The sequence below is a fragment of the Lithobates pipiens genome, unplaced genomic scaffold, assembly GCF_037356315.1.
Source record: "Lithobates pipiens isolate NorthernLeopardFrog02 unplaced genomic scaffold, aLitPip1_a1.2 Scaffold_13, whole genome shotgun sequence".
Classification (NCBI taxonomy): Eukaryota; Metazoa; Chordata; class Amphibia; order Anura; family Ranidae; genus Lithobates; species Lithobates pipiens.
The window spans coordinates 198,725,647-198,743,790 of record NW_027507718.1 but is presented as its reverse complement, the minus strand read 5'-3'; the positions used below and the strand labels follow the sequence as shown (position 1 = coordinate 198,743,790).

At 40.8% G+C, this 18,144-nt stretch overlaps 1 protein-coding gene across 2 annotated transcripts in view; it reads left to right on the top strand.

The window, feature by feature from the left end:
• Window positions 1–17,744, top strand: part of CHRNA6 (cholinergic receptor nicotinic alpha 6 subunit) — a 66,331-nt gene extending 48,587 nt beyond the window's left edge. For both annotated transcript variants that reach the window (XM_077476108.1, XM_077476106.1), the window contains 4 exons: window positions 12,292–12,336; window positions 13,041–13,150; window positions 13,230–14,208; window positions 14,863–17,744. In XM_077476108.1, the coding sequence (XP_077332234.1) occupies window positions 12,292–12,336; window positions 13,041–13,150; window positions 13,230–14,208; window positions 14,863–14,982 (1,254 nt within the window). In that variant the 3' untranslated portion in view covers window positions 14,983–17,744. The remainder of the gene's footprint in view (window positions 1–12,291; window positions 12,337–13,040; window positions 13,151–13,229; window positions 14,209–14,862) is intronic.
• Window positions 17,745–18,144: the final 400 nt, after the last annotated feature.

The window sequence follows — 18,144 nt, the reverse complement described above, 5'->3', positions numbered from 1 at the left end:
GGCCAGTTTTTGTCATCCAGCCCCAAGAGACTACATTTGATGGCATTGAAGTTGAGAGGCAGAGGCTACCAACTCAAGGATGCTCAGTGTAGGTAGTGGCTACTTTGCTTCAAGCCAGAAAGGTCTCCACAAATAAGGCTTAACAGTGAATAAGGGTAAAATTTGCAGATCTCGCACAGCAAAAAGCCTGGAGTCCTTTTTTCATCAGAACCAGCAAAGGTTCTGCAGTTCTTACAACTGGGGCTGGACAAGGTCCTATATTCAAATACATTCAAAGTTCAAGTTTCAGTCTTGTCTGCACTTACTGGGGTTCAATAGGCTCTTAAAAATAGTCCTATAACCGTCCGACCACTTTTATGCCTCAGGTGTCTTCCTCCTTCCACTTTAACCAGGAAGTCAATTTACCATCTTTCTTTGGTGAAGCGGGAGAACCACATCCCTTGGATGTTGGATTAACTCTGATGGCTTGCTTGGCAGCTACCTTTTCATTCAGGAAAGCTGAAATCTGTGCTTGGTCCCACACGGCTTATGGCAGGGTCAGTCAGCATCAACACGTACAATCTCCTCCTGGATTGTTAAGGCAATTAAAGGAGCTTACTATTCACAAGACCTTCCTGTTCCGTAAGACTTAAGAGCATATTCCACCAGGACAGCGTCAATTCCATGGACAGCACAGTGCTAAGTGTCTCATGTGGCTATTTGCAAGTAGAAGTGGGTCCAACGGCCCCTGTTCGGGTCGCACCAGAACTTTTGAAAACACCACGAACATCAAAAATCAAAAGTGCTCATTTTCAAGGCTTATATGCAAGTAATTGGGCATACAATGGTTATAGGGGCCTGGGTCCTGCCCTAGGGAACATGTATCAATAAAAAAAAAAAAAGTTTGTGAAAAACATTATTTTTAAATGAGCAGCGATTTTTTTTATTTTTAAAAAGCCTAATAATGAAAAATTATTTTCAATATAGTGCCAGGGGGGGGGAGGGGGGGCGGTGTCCCTATAGTCTACCTGTAAAGTAGCAGATCTGTACCGTGTCTAGAATCTGCTGCTGCTGCAATAATTGCATTTATAAAGGCAAAAAAAACATTTTTTTCAATTTTCCCTGCAAACTGCCTTTATTTTGCTCAGGAAAAGCTGGGGAACCAATGTAGTGCACTGGGAACAAGATTAGAGATTTTTTTGGATACATTCTGGTGTCACATCAGGGACGTCATTGTCAGTTGGTAATCCAGGACTGATACATTTTTTATAAAAGTCAAACGGTCCATGGAGTCTGTGGACAGATGCATTCTATGATCAGTAACGAAACCTCTTGCAGCACTGAGTGCCCATTCTGAAAGCACCCTGAATGCAGGGAAGCCCAACAACTCAATAGTATACTGGGCAAGTTCTGGCCAATGATCTATTCTAATGATCCAGTAAGTTGTCAGCTGGAAAGCGCTCCATCTCTGTTTTGGCCCCGAGGTAATCGTTCACCATGTGATGCAGACGCTGCCGAAGAGATGTGGAAGCTCACTTGGGCGGACGCCTTCTCCAATGCTCTTCTCTTGACCAACAGAAGATTCAAAACAAAGTTTTCCACAACACTGCAACCTACTGGAGTCAAGAAAAACATTCAATAAAATCCTCTTTAACGTGTCCTCAAGAGATTTTATCTTCTGCCCTCTCTGTGGGGATGGGATGAGTTCTTTGACCTTCTTCTTATAATGGTGGTCAAGGAGGGTTGCCAACCAGTAATCATCCTTCTCCTTTATGCCAGATATTCTTGGGTCCTTTCACAGGCTTTAAAGCATGAGGTTGCCCATGCATCTCAAATTTGCAGAGGCTTGAGACGCAGACTCCTCGGGGTCACTCAGGGTGACAGCATCTGGAACCTCCTCCTCCCAGTCACGTACTACTCCCAAGGGTCCTGGGGTTGGAAAGCCATCGCTTACAGATTGACGCATGTCTTCCTATTCTTCGAAGCCTATGAAAGTGCCAGAATCCTCCTCCTCATCCTCCTCCCCTCTCTCCTCCTGTGTGTTCTGTGACATATGTAGGAATGACGATGTCTGGATAAAGTGGGCCTTGGGAGGAAAGGAAGTCCTCCTCTTCCTCCTGCTGCTCTGTCTCCAGTGTCCTGTCCATTATGTCACACAGAGTCTGCTCCAGCAGGAGAACAACAGGGATTGTGTCACTGATGCATGCACTATCACGGCTCACCATCCTTGTGGCCTCCTCAAATGGTGACAATACAGTGAATGCATCCTTAATGATCAGCCATTGGTGTGGGGAAAAAAAGCAGAGTCGGCTTGAGCCTGTCGTCGTGCCATATTCGCACAGGTACTCGTTGGTGGCCCTCTGCTGCATGTATAGCCACTTGCAGCATTGACAGAGTTGAGTTCCACCTGGTGGGCATGTCACAAATCAGGCGGTTTACGGGCAGGTGGATTTCCCACTGAATTTAAGCCAAACAAGCACTGGCTGTGTATGACCGCCTGGAATGGCTACAGACTCTTCTGGCCAGCTTTAGCACATCTTGTAACCCTGGGTACATATTTAGGAAATGCTGCACCACCAAATTGAAGACATGTGCCAGGCATGGCACATGTGTCAACTTTCCCTGTCTAAGGATGGACAGGAGGTTTGAGCCATTATCGCACACCACCATTCCTGGCTCCAGCTGGTGTGGTGTGAACCACCTCTGGGCCTGTCCCTGCAGAGCTGCAAGAATCTCTGCTCCGGTGTGGTTCCTGTCCTCTAAACACACCAGCTGAAGCACTGCATGGCACTCTTTAGCCTGACTCTGGGAATAGCCCTTTGAACACTTAGGGGGCACTTGATGTTCATAGGACAATTCTGCAGAGGAGGGCATGGAGGTGGCAGAGGAGGAGGGGGTAGAGCTCACAGGTGTGGCATCATCACCACCAGATGTATGTAGACGTGGGGGCACAACAAGCTGCAGCACCGAGTCCTGTCCTGCATCCTTTCGAGTTGCAAGCAGTGTTACCCAGTGTGCTGTGAACTAAATATATTGTCCCTGTCCATTCTTGCTGGACCATGTGTCAGCAGTAAGGTGGATTTTACGGCTGACTGCCTTGTCCAACAATGGCAGAACATTCCCTTCCACATGATGGTAGAGTGATGGTACGGTCTTATGTGAAAAGTAGTAGCGATTGGGAACCTGCACATTGTGCAAATTCACAGAAGGGGGCAGAATACACAAGACTGAAAGGCAGAAGTTGGAGAGCCAATAGCTTTGACAATTTTTTCCGCTGCAGCAGATGGGGCAGAGAAACTTGCGGGCTACAGTCTACAGCTTCCGGTGTGCTGACGGCAGACGTGCTGCTAGGACCTGGGACACCCTGTTCTATACCATCATCCCTGTCAGTGGAGGCTGTTCAGGGGTATTGACTCAGTATAGACTGACATGGGTAAGGAGGAGGGGGATGGACAGATTTGTGCCCCTTTTGTGTGACTTTTATTTGCTCTTTCCAACGAGCTGAGTGGTTGGACGTTAAATGCCTTGTTAAGCATGTGGTACCCAAATGGTTAGTTTTTTTGCCACGTTTGATGTGCCTGAGACACAGTTTGCAGATAGCAACAGTGCGATCTGCAGCAGATGTGCTGAAAAAGGCCCAGACAGCTGAGCTTTGGGGAGTGGGCCGGGAGATAAGTGCTGCAGAAAGTGATGGAATAGAGTGGCTGCTCTCTACTCTTTCTTGATGTTGGCGTCCTTGGGGTTGTGCCGCCTCACCTTCAGTTTCCTCCTCTGCTCTATCTGGCACCCAAGTCGCATCAGAATCCTCATCATCATCATTATCATCTCCATCACCCCCATCTTCATCATTACTACTTCAGACAACTTGGCAATACGCTGTGGCTTGGGGAACATGAATGCCACTTTGTCTACCAGTGTTCCTCTCTCTCTAGGCTCATGTTCCTGTCATCCTCAACCTCAGAACCAAAATCCGAATCCAGTAATAGCTGGGCATCATTAAGGATCAAGTGGCTGATGCTATGGTCAAATAACTCAGCTGACTCCCCAATGGCTAATGCTGGGGCTATGGCAGGAATAGATGTGGACAAGGAGACAGGTGTATCCAATCTGGCAACTGCAGGTGACTGCACACTTGTCTCTGCTTGCGTAACAGAGGATGAGGAGGATGAGGAAGCCAGTCCACAACCTCCTGCATGCTATGGCTGGATAGCATGGGCAAACTCACTAAACAGAGGAAATGATGCCCTGCCTGAGGACTGACCACCACGTCCACCTTTGCCTGTGGACACATTTGTTGCTGACCCCCTTACAGTGCCAAGGGAATATCTACCTCTCCTTGTTGTCCTCCCAGACATTATTGGGAGGGAGGGGGTGGCACTTATAAGCAAATGTAAAGAAAAAGTTGAAATCTGTACATAGATGCACTTTAATCAATGTAAAGAGGTCTTTGCACACTACACAGACACACTCCACAGATACACTATAATATACTGCAATATAATGCAGCAAACGTACAGTGACGCACAGAACCATATGGCGTTAAACTGGCAGTAACACACACAAAAGTAAATGGTGTTAAACTGGTAGTAACGGACAAAACTATATGGTGTTAAACTGGCAGTAACACACACAGAACTATATGGCATTAAACTGGCAACAACACACACAGAAGTAAATGGTGTTAAACTGTCAGTAACGCAATCAACTAGACAGTGTTCAACTGTCACTACACTGACGCTAGCTGAAGTGTCCTTACTCTAGCTATACACTAATGTAAAGATTACTGACACAGTCTCACTACACTACAGTGAAACTATCTGAGCTGTCCCTACTCTAGCTGCACACTATGCAAACCTGGATGATGGTCCTTCTCACTACACTCACACTATCCCTAGACTGACACTAAGCTAATATTCTACACTGACAATTGAAGTAAAATAGCACAGTATAGCACATTAACTAACCAATAGCACCGAACAGAGCCCTGTTCTATCTCTCTCCACTCCAAAATCACACAGAAAATGGTGAGTGGTGAGTTTGTAAATGTTTTGGTTGTCATTTTTGCTAGGTTTTTTTGTTTTTTAATGTGATATTTTTTTGTGGTGGTCTTTATTGGAGATTGGATAGGTGGTGGATGTCTCTTGTGCTTTTCTGGCATGTGTCCCCAGGGTCCATAGATTGTATCTCTTCTGATTGCACAATCTGTGGCTGGGTTGCTATTGTAGCCCTGGCATTTCCCATATATGAGAATCATTCGGGACAATTCTGGACTTTCGCATATTGCAATTTACAGCGGTAGGGAGGGGACTTCCCCCTCTAATCGGAGACCAGACATATGTAGATATGGAATATATGGACAGAAACTGGGACCAGACCATAAGCATCAGTGTTCATTTTGGCAGCAAATTTCGATTTACTTTTAGTCTTGGGACTAAATAGGCATTTTAGTTTTAGTCCCATTTTTGTCTTCTGCAATTGTTTTAGTTTTAGTTGTATTTAATCGACTAAATCTCCAGTACATTTTAATCGACTAAAATGTCCTACGTTTTAGTCAATGAAAATCTTCAGTACATCTTAGTTGACCAAAATAAATTTTAGTCATCTAAAATCGAATGGGTGTAATTAAGTTGTAATGCATTAGTTAAAGTGGTTGTAAACCCTTACAAACCACTTTGACCTACAGGTAAGCCTAGATTAAGGCTTACCTGTAGGTCCAAGAAATATCTCCTAAACCAATACAGTTTAGGAAATATTTACCCGAAGACAGCCACGCGCAGGCGCACTGGGCAGGCCATAGATCGCGGCGATAAGCCGCGAGTGTCGGCTCCCATGCGCATGCGCGGGAGTGACGTCATCGCGGCTCCGGAGCGCCGGACATACATGGCAGCGGCGAAGAGGAAGACGGAGGCGGAGGACCGCTTCAGGGGCTTCGTTCTCAGGTAAGTTATTCATAATGAGCTAGTATGCTATGCTCATTATGCCTTTGCCTTACAGGATGTGTTTTTTATTTTATTTTTGCCTTTACTTCCTCTTTAACATTTCTCTACAATTTCCAAACTAATTATTTACGGCTGGAGTGAAAAATCTGATATGCTATTATTTGTGATATTGAGGTATGAACATGCACCAGTGTTAATTTTGAAGTCAAATTTAAATTTAGTTTTAGTCTTAGCCCTTGTACACACGGTCGGAGATTCCGACGGAATGTGTCCGATCGGATCGTTTTGTTGGATATTCCAACTGTGTGTGGTCTCCATTGGACTGTTTCCGTCGGAGTAACCGACGGACCAAGTTAGGATGCATTAAGGTGAAAAAACATGAGGGGTTACAAAGTGGCAGAAACCTAGCAAACTAACTATATACAACATTTAAAAATATATACAATAAGGGAAGCAAGCAGCAAGCAGCAGAAATGGAACAGGATGCAAGGATAGCTCAGGAGCAGGATGGATCTGGCAGCAAGCAAGGCAATAAAAACACTGACACGATATGCAATAGTAGAGGTGGAACTTGTGTATCCTCCCAGCAGCTGGAACTGATTGCTGGGAGACACCTGCTAGCAAACGCTGGAACTGCAGCAATCATCACAGAACACCCTAGTGCCACCAGCAGGTGAATTAGATCCCAGCAGTCCCCCTACCCTTAAGGAGCAGCCTTCAGATGCTCCATCATGCCCCACCCATGGTATCTGAAAGCTGACTGGGTGCCCGACCGGGGTCATGGGGCTGGAGGCTGGCTGAGTACCCCATCAACAGAGACCGGCTGCTGGGTGGCAGTTGGAAAATCAACATAATCTAGCTGGGCGGCAGCCCAGGAATCAGCATAGTACGGGAGGGCGGAAGCCTGGGAGTCAGCATAGTTCGGCTACGCGGCATCCCTGGAATCAGCATAGTAGGGCTAGGTGGGAAGGAAGTCTTGGTAGCAGACGGCAGGTTACCAGTGGCAGGCTTGGCAGTGGAGGATACGACAATGGAATAATTCTACATTGTGTTTGACATATAGTGTAAAAGAACAAAAAAGATGTTAAGTTAGGTACCATAGGTTACTGCATGTCTCGCTATTAACGGAGTAATATCACATTGCAAATATACAAGTGAAAATCCAATGCTGAAAAAGAAGAGAAATGAAAATTTGCATGGTAATACCATTTTAAGCAAGATTATGTAAGAAGGTAGGTCAATAAACATTTAAATCTAATTTGAATTTAATTGAACCGCTTTTCGAGAGAATGAACTAGCACTGATATTTGAAGTGTTAATTTTAGTGATGATTTCATATTTGTGAGCATTGGTTTAGTACTGAGATTTTCATCAGAAGCTCATTTTAATCCATCTGTGTGCATGAATATATTTCTGGGATAAATGGACTTAAGTTGACGAAGACTAAGGCTTAAATTTTAAACATGGAGATGTTCAGTTAGCCACTTTCTGGAAAGTGAAGTTGTATAACTCATGAACAAATTAATACTTAAATTAAAACTCATCTAAATTAAAGAAAGAGAAAATCAGCAATTCTCAATGCAAACAATTGATTTAACTGCATTCCACGTGAACAACATCTTGAGACTACATGAGAAATAGCATAGCTCAGTGTTCTTTTTGTTTTCTCTATATGCTTGGCACAGTGATATGCATCTTGTGGTTACCATAAGAAAAATGTTTATAATACGACATATCTCATGGTAACATGCTTTGATAACAAAGCAGTTGCCCAAAAAGATTGGTGTGTTGGCTTTGTGTTGGAAGAGTCAATGCCTTTTCCTTGTAGCTATGTTTCTCCTAAAAGTAGGGGTCAATTATGGAGTATCAGCACAGCTGCATGCTCCAGTGAGCTGGATGAGCACTTGCTATGCAAGCTGGTTTTCCCTAGTGCTTCTAGACAACTAAGGTGGAAATTATAGTAAAGCTGAGCTAGGACAGCAACTTGCCAAGGATTCAGAGGGCTGAGAATGTTAAGCAATGCACAAGATATAGTGACTGAGAACTGTGGGTGAATAGCATGCTGCTGTTGTACTAGTCAGGACCTTGCCTGTTTAGTGACTGTTAAATCAAGCTAAGAGATGAGTTATAATCTTTACCTAGGAGTTGCTGTGGAGACTGCATGAGCCATTATGAGAACAGCCTCAAGCCATTATTATCTGTGGGTACCCACACCAGGATTGTTTTATTTTTTTCAGTGAGCAAGGACTGTTCAGAAGCTTTGTGGGGGTGTACCCTAAAGTACTACTCGGCTGATCTAGTTAACTTGTTCTGGGTTTACAAACCACTAGTTCTAAGATATGGGTATTCTGGTGTCATAGATGACCCTAAACCTTGTACAAGCACTTGGTGAAAAAATATTATTGTAAATCGAGTGTTTCAAGCTACACCTTCATAATATATTCCACTGTTGAAAAGTGCTCTTTATTAAGACTGCTTGTATTTATAATTGTTCCATTGCCCATGTGGTCCACAACCACAACCTTCAATAACAGTTATCTCCATTGAAAAGTGCTCTTTAGTAAGACTGCTTATATTTATAATTGTGCCTATGCTCCAAACCCTTCAATAACAGTTATCTCTGTATTATAGATATTGAATGCAGCCTAAAGAAGAACTAAAGGCAAAACTTTTTCTCCATTTTGGATAGAGTAGGGGGTTATAACCCCAGTAAGGTTTATTTTTGCCAGCTGTGTCCTATTGGGGAGCTTTCCCCTTGGAATCCCTGATTGACTGAAGCAATGAAAGCTTTGCCCAATCAGGGCGCAGAGCACTGTCAGAGCCATTAGTGGACGCTGTCATGATGACTCTATCCAATCATGGCCCATTGCTTTTAGTCCCGCCCCACAGTATAAAGGTATTCTTTCAATAGCGGGCATTTTTAGTGTGATATTAGCATGGAGAGAGATAGAACAGGGCTCTGTTCATTGCTACTAGACAGTTAGGGGGTCATTTACTATAGCACCAATAAATGATCCTGCAGTCCCAGAAAATAGAGCCCAATTAAGGCCAATTAAGACTTCAACTCTCAGAAACTGGGCACAAATGCAAATGGAAAGCAGCACTATTGCGGGATGAGTGGAAGTCAATGGGGCTCAAACCTGCAAAATCCAAAGTTCTCTCTGAAGGCTTAAATGCAAGTTCTTTGCCATAAAAAGTGTTTGGGGACCTGGGTCCTACCCCAGGTGACATGTATCAAGTGGAAAAAAATTATTTTTAAAACTGCGTTTTTTCAGGAGCGGTGATTTTAATAATGCTTAAAGTGAAACAATAAAAATGACAAATTCCTTTAAATATCGTGCCTGGCAGGTGTCCTTAGTATGCTTGTAAAGTAGCGCATCTTTAAAAAGAAGATAGGTAGGTAAAGAAGATGGAGGAGATGATGATGGTGATGAGGTCACTGATGTGATTTGGGTGCCGGATAGAGCAGAGGAGGAAAGTGAGGGTGAGGCATAACCCCAATGAGGCAGCCATCATGGAAGAGTAGAGAGCAGCCACCCTATTCCATCACATTGTGGAGCTGTTATCTCCCAGCCAACTTTTCACAGCTCAGCTGTGTGGGGCTGTTTTAGCACAAGTGCAGCCGATCGTACTGTTGCAATTTTCAAACTTTGTCTCAAGCACATCAAGCGTGGCAAAAACACCAACCATTTGGGTACCGCATGCTTGACATGCTTGACTGGAATGACCTCCATGTAAGGTCATTCCAGATCCTGTTCTGGGGACAACCCAAAACTTGGTATTTTCTTCCCACATTCATGATGATGGTAAACAGAAATAATAGAGAGGGCGAGTCACCCTAATATGGACAGAGACAGCAATAATAACCTGACAGATGTTTTATTCTCTCTTCACTCTATCCAAAATGAAAAAAAAAAAGAGTTTTGACTTTAGTTAATTAAGAGAACAAGCATTGTAGGTGCACTTGTGACAGTTCATTCATTCAGTTCCTTACAAATTAGTTTTCTAGATCAGAAATAATTTTCTGAAAGGATAATTTACCCAATGTCATTCAGTCAATCATAGCCATTGTTTTTCACCCCTAATAAAAAAAATTACACTTCTGCTTGCACACAGCTAACCAACATTTATTATCTATGTTTTCTATATTCTAAGGTCTCATATTAGTAAGAGAGTATAATGGCAACATTTGCTATAACAAAAAAAATAACAATTAGAGGGTCGTATGTTGGATTTTTCAAATATAAATTGTATTTGTTTTCCTAAAGGAAGAAAGAGAACAAGGAACTTACAGAAAAAAACACGGTACAATTCTCATCACCATATTTGGTGTTCACAGATGAGTAAATGATGTGTCAACAACATTTTGTGGTTAAATATTCAGCATCTGTAGTTGACCTTCTGTAACAAAGGCCAAGTTTTATAGATGACGTACTTCATCAGATCTTTGTAACCATAAGCCAGGTTGAACCGTGCAATTCCTGATAGTAAATGGATCAGGGAGAAATCTCAGAAATCCAGCCGTTGAGAACTAAGATGTTCCATAGAGCATGGAAGATGAAATGTAAAAGAGAGAGAAGAAAGAGGAAAGAGGGATGAGAAGGCAAGGAGTCTAGAAGGGGAGATGGGTGGGAGGGAGGGGGAAGGGTGTGAAAGGGGGTAAGCCCAGGTGAAACGTTTTCTGTTGTGTTTCTTTGTTCTAACTGGCGAGCAAGGCTATTCCTTCATCAGAGTATGAACATATTCCAAAGCATCCATGTCTGGGAATGTTGTTCCTGTTTATTTTGTGCTGTAAGGACTAGGTCCTCCAACCTTCTGATCTATTCCACTCTGCGTAGCCATAACCCTATAGTTTGGGGCAAACTTTACTTCCACAAAAGTAGGATGCAGGATTTGGCTGCATTCAATAGGTGCCTTACTATCAATTTTTTGTATTTCCGTGCCGGAATTGTAGTGGCATGCAGCAGGATGAAGGCTGGATCGTCACTTATCGTGTAATCCGTGAATTTTTGTGTCATCCTTCGGACTGTCGTCTAGAAGTGTTGAAGCAGAGGTCAGGACCAAAAGATGTGGAGGAATGTTCCTTTATCTGCCTGACACCTCCAACATTTGTCTGATGTGGCCGGGAAGTACTTGTGAAGCCTGCTAGGGGTATAGTACCATCTGGTCAGAATCTTGTAATTGAGTTCCTGTATCTTTGTGCATATAGATGTTTTTAAAGAGAATCTGATAATTGTTTGTTTTTGGGCACTAGTAAATGTATGTCGTAGGTCAGTTTCCCATTTTTGTATGAATGTTAGATCTAGTTGTTCCAAAGGAGAGTTGAGTAAGGCATAGGTCTTAGTACTTGAGCTAGGACTCCCTCGTCGTTACAGTAGACTTCAAAAGTTGTCAGGTCACGGTTAAACTGTGCTGGGTTGAGAATTGAGTGTAGGAAGTGGTGTAATCGGATTGCTTTCCAGAAAGGTAGTTGGAAATGACCACTCTCGACTGTTAGAGAGTGAATGGAAGGCAAGTCATTGTCTATTAGGAAAAGTGAGGCTTGATCCCTGCCATTTGTTGTGAGTGTCTCATACCCTGTGTATTCCAGGTCGGGTGGGGCTTACCCAATATTGGGTAAAGAGGAGAGTTATTAGTGGAGAGGGAAGTCACAAATATTGTGGATGCTCCTGCCCGAAGAGTCGCCCCAATTACAGGGTGTGACTTCAGTGTTGAAGGCAGTCGGTCAAAACACCAAACTGCTCCCCTCAAAGAGGCATCGGACCGTGCTTATTACAATTTTATCCATAATTTATTTTTGCCATGTCAGTTCTAGTCTAATATTCTGCTTATATGGACTGCCAGGTAGTAATTTTTTTAAGTCCGGAAGGGCCAGGCCTCCGTAGTGTTTGGGTAGTGTTAGATAACGCCTGTATAATCTAGGCTTTGAATTTGCCCAAATTAATTTGATAAAGATGGAGTGCATTTGCTTAAAGTATTGGGGTGGGGTCTGGACCGACAATGCTTGGAACAAATATAGGAATTTTGGAAGTATGGACATTTTAAGTAGATTGCACCTACCGAACCAGGAGTGCAGTCATTTAGTCCACTCTTCCAAGATTCGTTGGGTCTTAGTCAACAGGGGTGGGAAGTTGAGGTCAAAGGTGCGTTTTAAGTCCTTGGGGATCTGGGTTCCTAGGTATTTGAGGGCAGTATCTGACCATTTAAATCTGAACTGTGATTTTAAAGAGCTCAATCTATGTGTTATATGTATGGTGTTATATTGAGCCCCATTGCCTCTGACTTGTCAAAATTTATTTTTAGATTATAAGTTGGATTTGTATGTTGGATTTTACCCATTGCATTAAAGATGTGTACATATTTTTCTTTTAAGGATGAAGTTAATCAAATCTTGGAGACCAACTTGTGGCTTCGTCATGTAAGTAGTCTGCTATATGCATTTTGTCATTTATCACCTGAGTTACTGCTGTTAGGCATGTAATGATTACATTTGATTTTTACCAACTATTATGATTCCTTCCTGAAAATACCAGTCACATGAGGCATTGTTTATTACACAGAATTGCAATTTAATCTATAGTCAAGGAGTACAAGAATCAATAACAAAGATATGAATTTTAACCCAGTTTGTTCATTCCCTTAACATTGAGAAAGAAAGCAAAGGAAAATTATTTTTTTTTCTAAAACTTGTCCCCAGAACGAAAGGAAACATAAAAAAATTCAATAGGGACACCTATTTTGGGGATAACCAACTGTTAGTTAAACCTCCTGAATATAGAAAAATATACATTTAATTAAATGTATCAATAATCTTATGGGTGAATTGTAGTCTACATCTTAATCCTGTGGTGCTAACCTTCCTATCTCTGATGTAAAACCTTTATATTTGTAAAAATCATATGGTAAATTTTATGATTATAGATTACCAAAGATGCCATCTGCCATCTATTAATTTTTCATCACACTATGCATAAAAATCTAATACGCACTATGCTGTCAAAAGGATTGGACAAGCAAAACAAAAATAAATCACAGTTTAGTTGAATAATGTAATTAATGTATGTGGATGGCATTCAAACCAAAATCTAGTAAATTAATGATTTCATTTGCTTTGTGTAACAGATCTGGAATGATTACAAGCTGCAGTGGAATCCTATAGATTATGATGGAATTGAATTTATGCGTGTTCCTGCAGACAAGATTTGGAAACCTGACATTGTCTTATATAATAAGTATGCAGTCTATTTTAATAGCATTATGACTTTCATTTTCATAGTAAAACATTAATTACACAATATTATCTTTCTTCAGCGCTGTCGGAGACTTTCAAGTAGAAGGAAAGACTAAGGCTTTACTGAAATACAATGGTGTAATAGCCTGGTCTCCTCCAGCAATCTTCAAGAGCTCATGTCCGATGGATATAACTTTTTTTCCATTTGATCACCAGAATTGTTCAATGAAGTTTGGGTCGTGGTCATACGACAAAGCAAAAATAGACCTTTCTATCATTGGATCAAAAGTTGACATGAAAGATTTTTGGGAGAACAATGAATGGGAAATAGTAGATGTATCGGGATATAAACACGATATTAAGTACAATTGCTGTGAAGAGATCTATACCGATATAACATATTCTTTTTACATCAGAAGACTGCCTATGTTCTACACCATTAATCTGATTATGCCATGTCTCTTCTTATCCTTTTTAACTGTACTGGTGTTTTACCTTCCATCTGACTGTGGGGAGAAAGTCACTCTCTGCATCTCTGTGTTATTGTCCTTGACTGTGTTTTTGTTGGTAATCACTGAAACCATTCCCTCAACTTCTCTGGTAATTCCACTTGTTGGAGAATACCTTCTATTCACTATGATATTTGTAACTCTATCTATAGTAGTTACAGTATTTGTGCTTAACATCCATTACCGAACCCCAACAACACACAAAATGCCTGGATGGGTCAGGGGTGTCTTTTTGAAACACCTTCCTAAATTACTAATGATGAGAAAGACTATGGAGAAGAAAGACCGGCCTTGTTCTAAAAGAATCAAGAAGAGAAATGTTCGTAAGACTGGAAAACTCATGAATTCACAGTGCAGAGATGTGGAAGTTTTTGAAGATGAAACTTGTTATCACTGTATGAGAACAAAGGAACAGAGCACCAGAAACCGCAGGCGACATCACCAAGAAGCTTGTAGCGCAGTTCAGCATTCTCCAGGAGAAATTACAGATGTTGTTGACAGCATTCAGTTCATGGCAGAAAATATCAAAGATCATAACGAAAGGAAAGAGGTAAGAATTTTCATATACCAGTTGATCCCAGTTGAATAATACCATTTTATTCATTCCAAACAGAAATGTTTTAAAAGCAGTTCTACTGCTGAATTGACAGTGATATTTACTAAATGCACTTTACATTAAATCCCCTTTTTAAATCTCAATATATAGGAGGCTGATACCTTTCTTTTTTGGATATACAGTATGTGCTCCTAGCTTCTACAGATTTAGTTATCCACTGTGCTGGCCTGATCTGGCACATTTAGTTTGTCGAAAGTCAGGGGTGGTCTTTCTCTGCTGATAGTTGGCTTGTTTATGGGCACCAATAGGCAATGCACACTGCAGTTACTAATCTTGGAAGGACAAGGGATATACTTTATGATCGCAAAGCTTTTCAAGCATATAAAATCTGTGTAGAATCAACAAGCACTTGCTCAGATGTGCTTTTTATTGCTTAGAAATTAACAGCTACCTGAACCAAGTGTTGGGCAGATCAGTGATATAGATTGCAAATATATCAGTGGAGTATTGATGGCTATTGATTTAATTGTACTGTTGTGGTAGGTGATCAATCTACTATACATAACATTAGTAAACTTATAAAAATTATGGTATCAGTGAGATATTCTTAACATTGTTGCATTATATTGTCTGTGTCTTTTATTTTAGGAAGAAGATGATTGGAAGTACGTTGCAATGGTTATTGACCGAGTCTTTCTTTGGGTCTTCATAATCTTATGTGTTGTAGGGACCACTGGCTTGTTTTTACAGCCAATGATAGATGGATAAAAAAAAGTGAAGATTTTCTACAATAATCTTTTTTTTTACATGCCTTTTGTACAATTGATATAGACACTTTTCATTTTATTTTATATGTGTTTTCATATGTATTTACACAACTGATAGAGGGTAGTGCACAAAATAATGTAGCTTGAAGCAGGAATTGAATGCAATAATGAATATTACATTCACAGTCAATTATGACAACAAAAGAAACAACAGTGATTGAGCACAACAATTTTTTGTCACTTACTGTACCTAATTCCTAACACAGTGTTAGAAAAAAGTGCGCTATTACGAACCAAAATATATTGTTTCTTTTTATAAGCAAATTGTTGTATTAGCTGACATGTTGTAATTTTGATATAGTAAAGATTATTCATGGGTTATGCAATGGGCAAAATAAGTATTGAACACGTCACCATTTTCTGCATAAAAATATTAAAAATCCCAAAAAATTTTTTAAACTTGCTACTGTATAGACATGCAATTTTCACCACATGTCGGTAACAACCCATGTAATCCATACATACAAAATAAATAAGTTCATAAATTAAGTTATGTGCAATAAAATGGAATGACACAGGGAAAAAGTATTGAACACGCTAACTGAAATGTATTTAATATTTCGTACAAAATCTTTTGTTGGTACACCTCCTGTATGGTGGAACTAGTCACCTGCAGTGCTCAGATGTGATTTTGACCCATTCTTCCACACAGTCTTCAAATCTTGAAGGTTCCATGGCCTCTTATACTTCTATGAATGCTGATCTTTAGTTCTTTCCATAGATTTTCTATTGCATTCAAGTCAGGTGATTGGCTGGGCCATTCTAGCAGTTTTATTTTCTTTATTTGAAACCAATTGAGAGTTTCCTTGGCTTTGTGTTTTGGATGATTGTCTTGCTGAAATATCCACGCTTGTTTCAGCTTCATCATCCTGGTAGATGGCAGCAGATTTTTATCAAGAATGTCTTGGTACATTTTTTCATTCATCCTTTCCTCAAAGATATGAAGTTTGCAAGTACTGTATGCTGAAAAACAGCCCCAAACCATAACGTTCCCACCTCCAAACTTCAAATGATTGTAAAGTCTTGTTTGTTTTTTTCAACAAAAATAACAAACATGTTATACTTACCTGCTCTGTTGCAGTGGATTTGCACAGAGCAGCCTCTTCTCTGGTCCCTCTTCAGTGCTCCTGGCCCTTCCCTCCTATTGAGTGTCCCCACAGCAAGCAGCTTGCTATGGGCTCATCTGAGCCGAGTCACAGCTCCCTGTGTCCATTCCGACATGGAGCTACCGCCTAGCCCCACCCTCTCTCTCCTGATTGGCTGACTAACTTTGACAGCAGTGGGAGCTAATGGTGCCACTGCTGTGTCGCAGCCAATCAGATGGGAGAGTCTTGGATGGCCGAGACATATGTGAAGATTGCTGGATAGAGATGGGGCTCAGGTAAGTATTAGGGGGCTGGGGGGGGTGGGGGGCTGCTGAACACAGAAGTCTTTTTATCTTAATGCATAAAATTCATTAACATAAAAAACCTTTACAACTATGATATGCAGTGCCATTTGACGTCCAAACATTGTGTGTATTATGGCATCCAAAGAGTTGGTTTCATCTGACTAGACTATATTCTCCCAGTATTTCACAGGCTTGTCTAAATGTTGTGCAGTAAACTTTAAAAAAAACTTCAACGCGCTTTTTCTTCAGCAATGGAGTCTTGTGTGGTGAGCGTGCATACAGGCCATGGCGGTTAAGTGCATTTCTTATTGTTTTATTTGAAATAATTGTACCTGCTAATTCCAGGTCTTTCTGACACACTCCACAAGTAGTCCATGGCTCTTAGCCAACTCTTCTGATAATTCTTTTCACTCCTCTGTCAGAAATCTTACGAGGAGCATCTGGCCGTGGCCGGTCTATGGTGAAATTATGTTATTTCCACTTCCATAATATGACCCCAACAGTGCTCACTGGAACATTCAGAAGTTTAGAAATCCTTCTGCAACCAAAACCATCAGTATGTTTTGCAACAATAAGGTTACAAAGGTCTTGAGAGACTTCTTTGCTTTTACCCATCATGAGAGGTTTCTTGTGTGACATGTTGGTAATGAGACACCTTTTTGTAGGCCATCAGTTGAGACTGAACAAGCTGATATTAATTTGCACTGACAAGGGGCAGGATTGCTTTCTAATTACTGATAGATTTCAGCTGGTGTCTAGGCTTTCCATGCCTGTCTGCACGTCCCTTTCGTCATGTGTTCAACACTTTTTACCTTTGTCATTTAATTTTATTACACATAATTTAATTTCTGAACGTATTTGTTTTGGTTTATTTGTATGTATGAATTGCATGGGTTATTACCACCATGTGGTAAAAAATGTCATGTCAATAGCACCTTTAGAAATATTCTATATTTACCAAGCAAATGGTGACATGTTCAATATTTATTTTACCGCTGTACATTATTTTACAGCCCATAGTTGTTTTGGGGATCCATAGATATCAAATAGTGTTATACTGGGACACTTACCAGAACTAGCAATTAGTTGTTTTGGAGATTAACTGGAGACATTTCACAGTTCAGTAAAAGGACTCATGGCTAGCTGAAACTTGTATATGTATATTTTTATTACTCCGTTACCTAGAAAAGAAGGACGTTTCTGGCTATTATGATAAAAATGTTTTACACATATTAAAGTCACAATGTTTGTAATGATGTTTTGCTAGTGCATATAAATAAAAGTTTATGCCTGATAAAAGCATACATACAGTATATAGGCGTTACACAAAATTTCTTTATTGAAGGTCTTGCCCGTCCAAATCCAGGTTAGTCAGCACCAGATGTAGTTTCATGCAGTGTGTTGTGTATTGAACAATTTGTGTCAGTGTCAGAGGATATACAGTAATATTTTGCTAGAAAAATGCTGGGGAGATACTGTGTATTGCTCAGAGTATAATAAAACCCTGCAGAAAAGCTGGGTAGGGTACAATATAGTGCTTGGGCATAGGGTGGATTGCTATTGGAGCACTGATATGACATTTTATCATGTTTCAGAGTATAATGTCATATGATGTTGAAAGATTTCATTATATATATATAATCCATACCCAATTACATTTTCCACATTTTGTCATGTTACAACCAGAAAAATAAATGTATTTTATTGGGATTT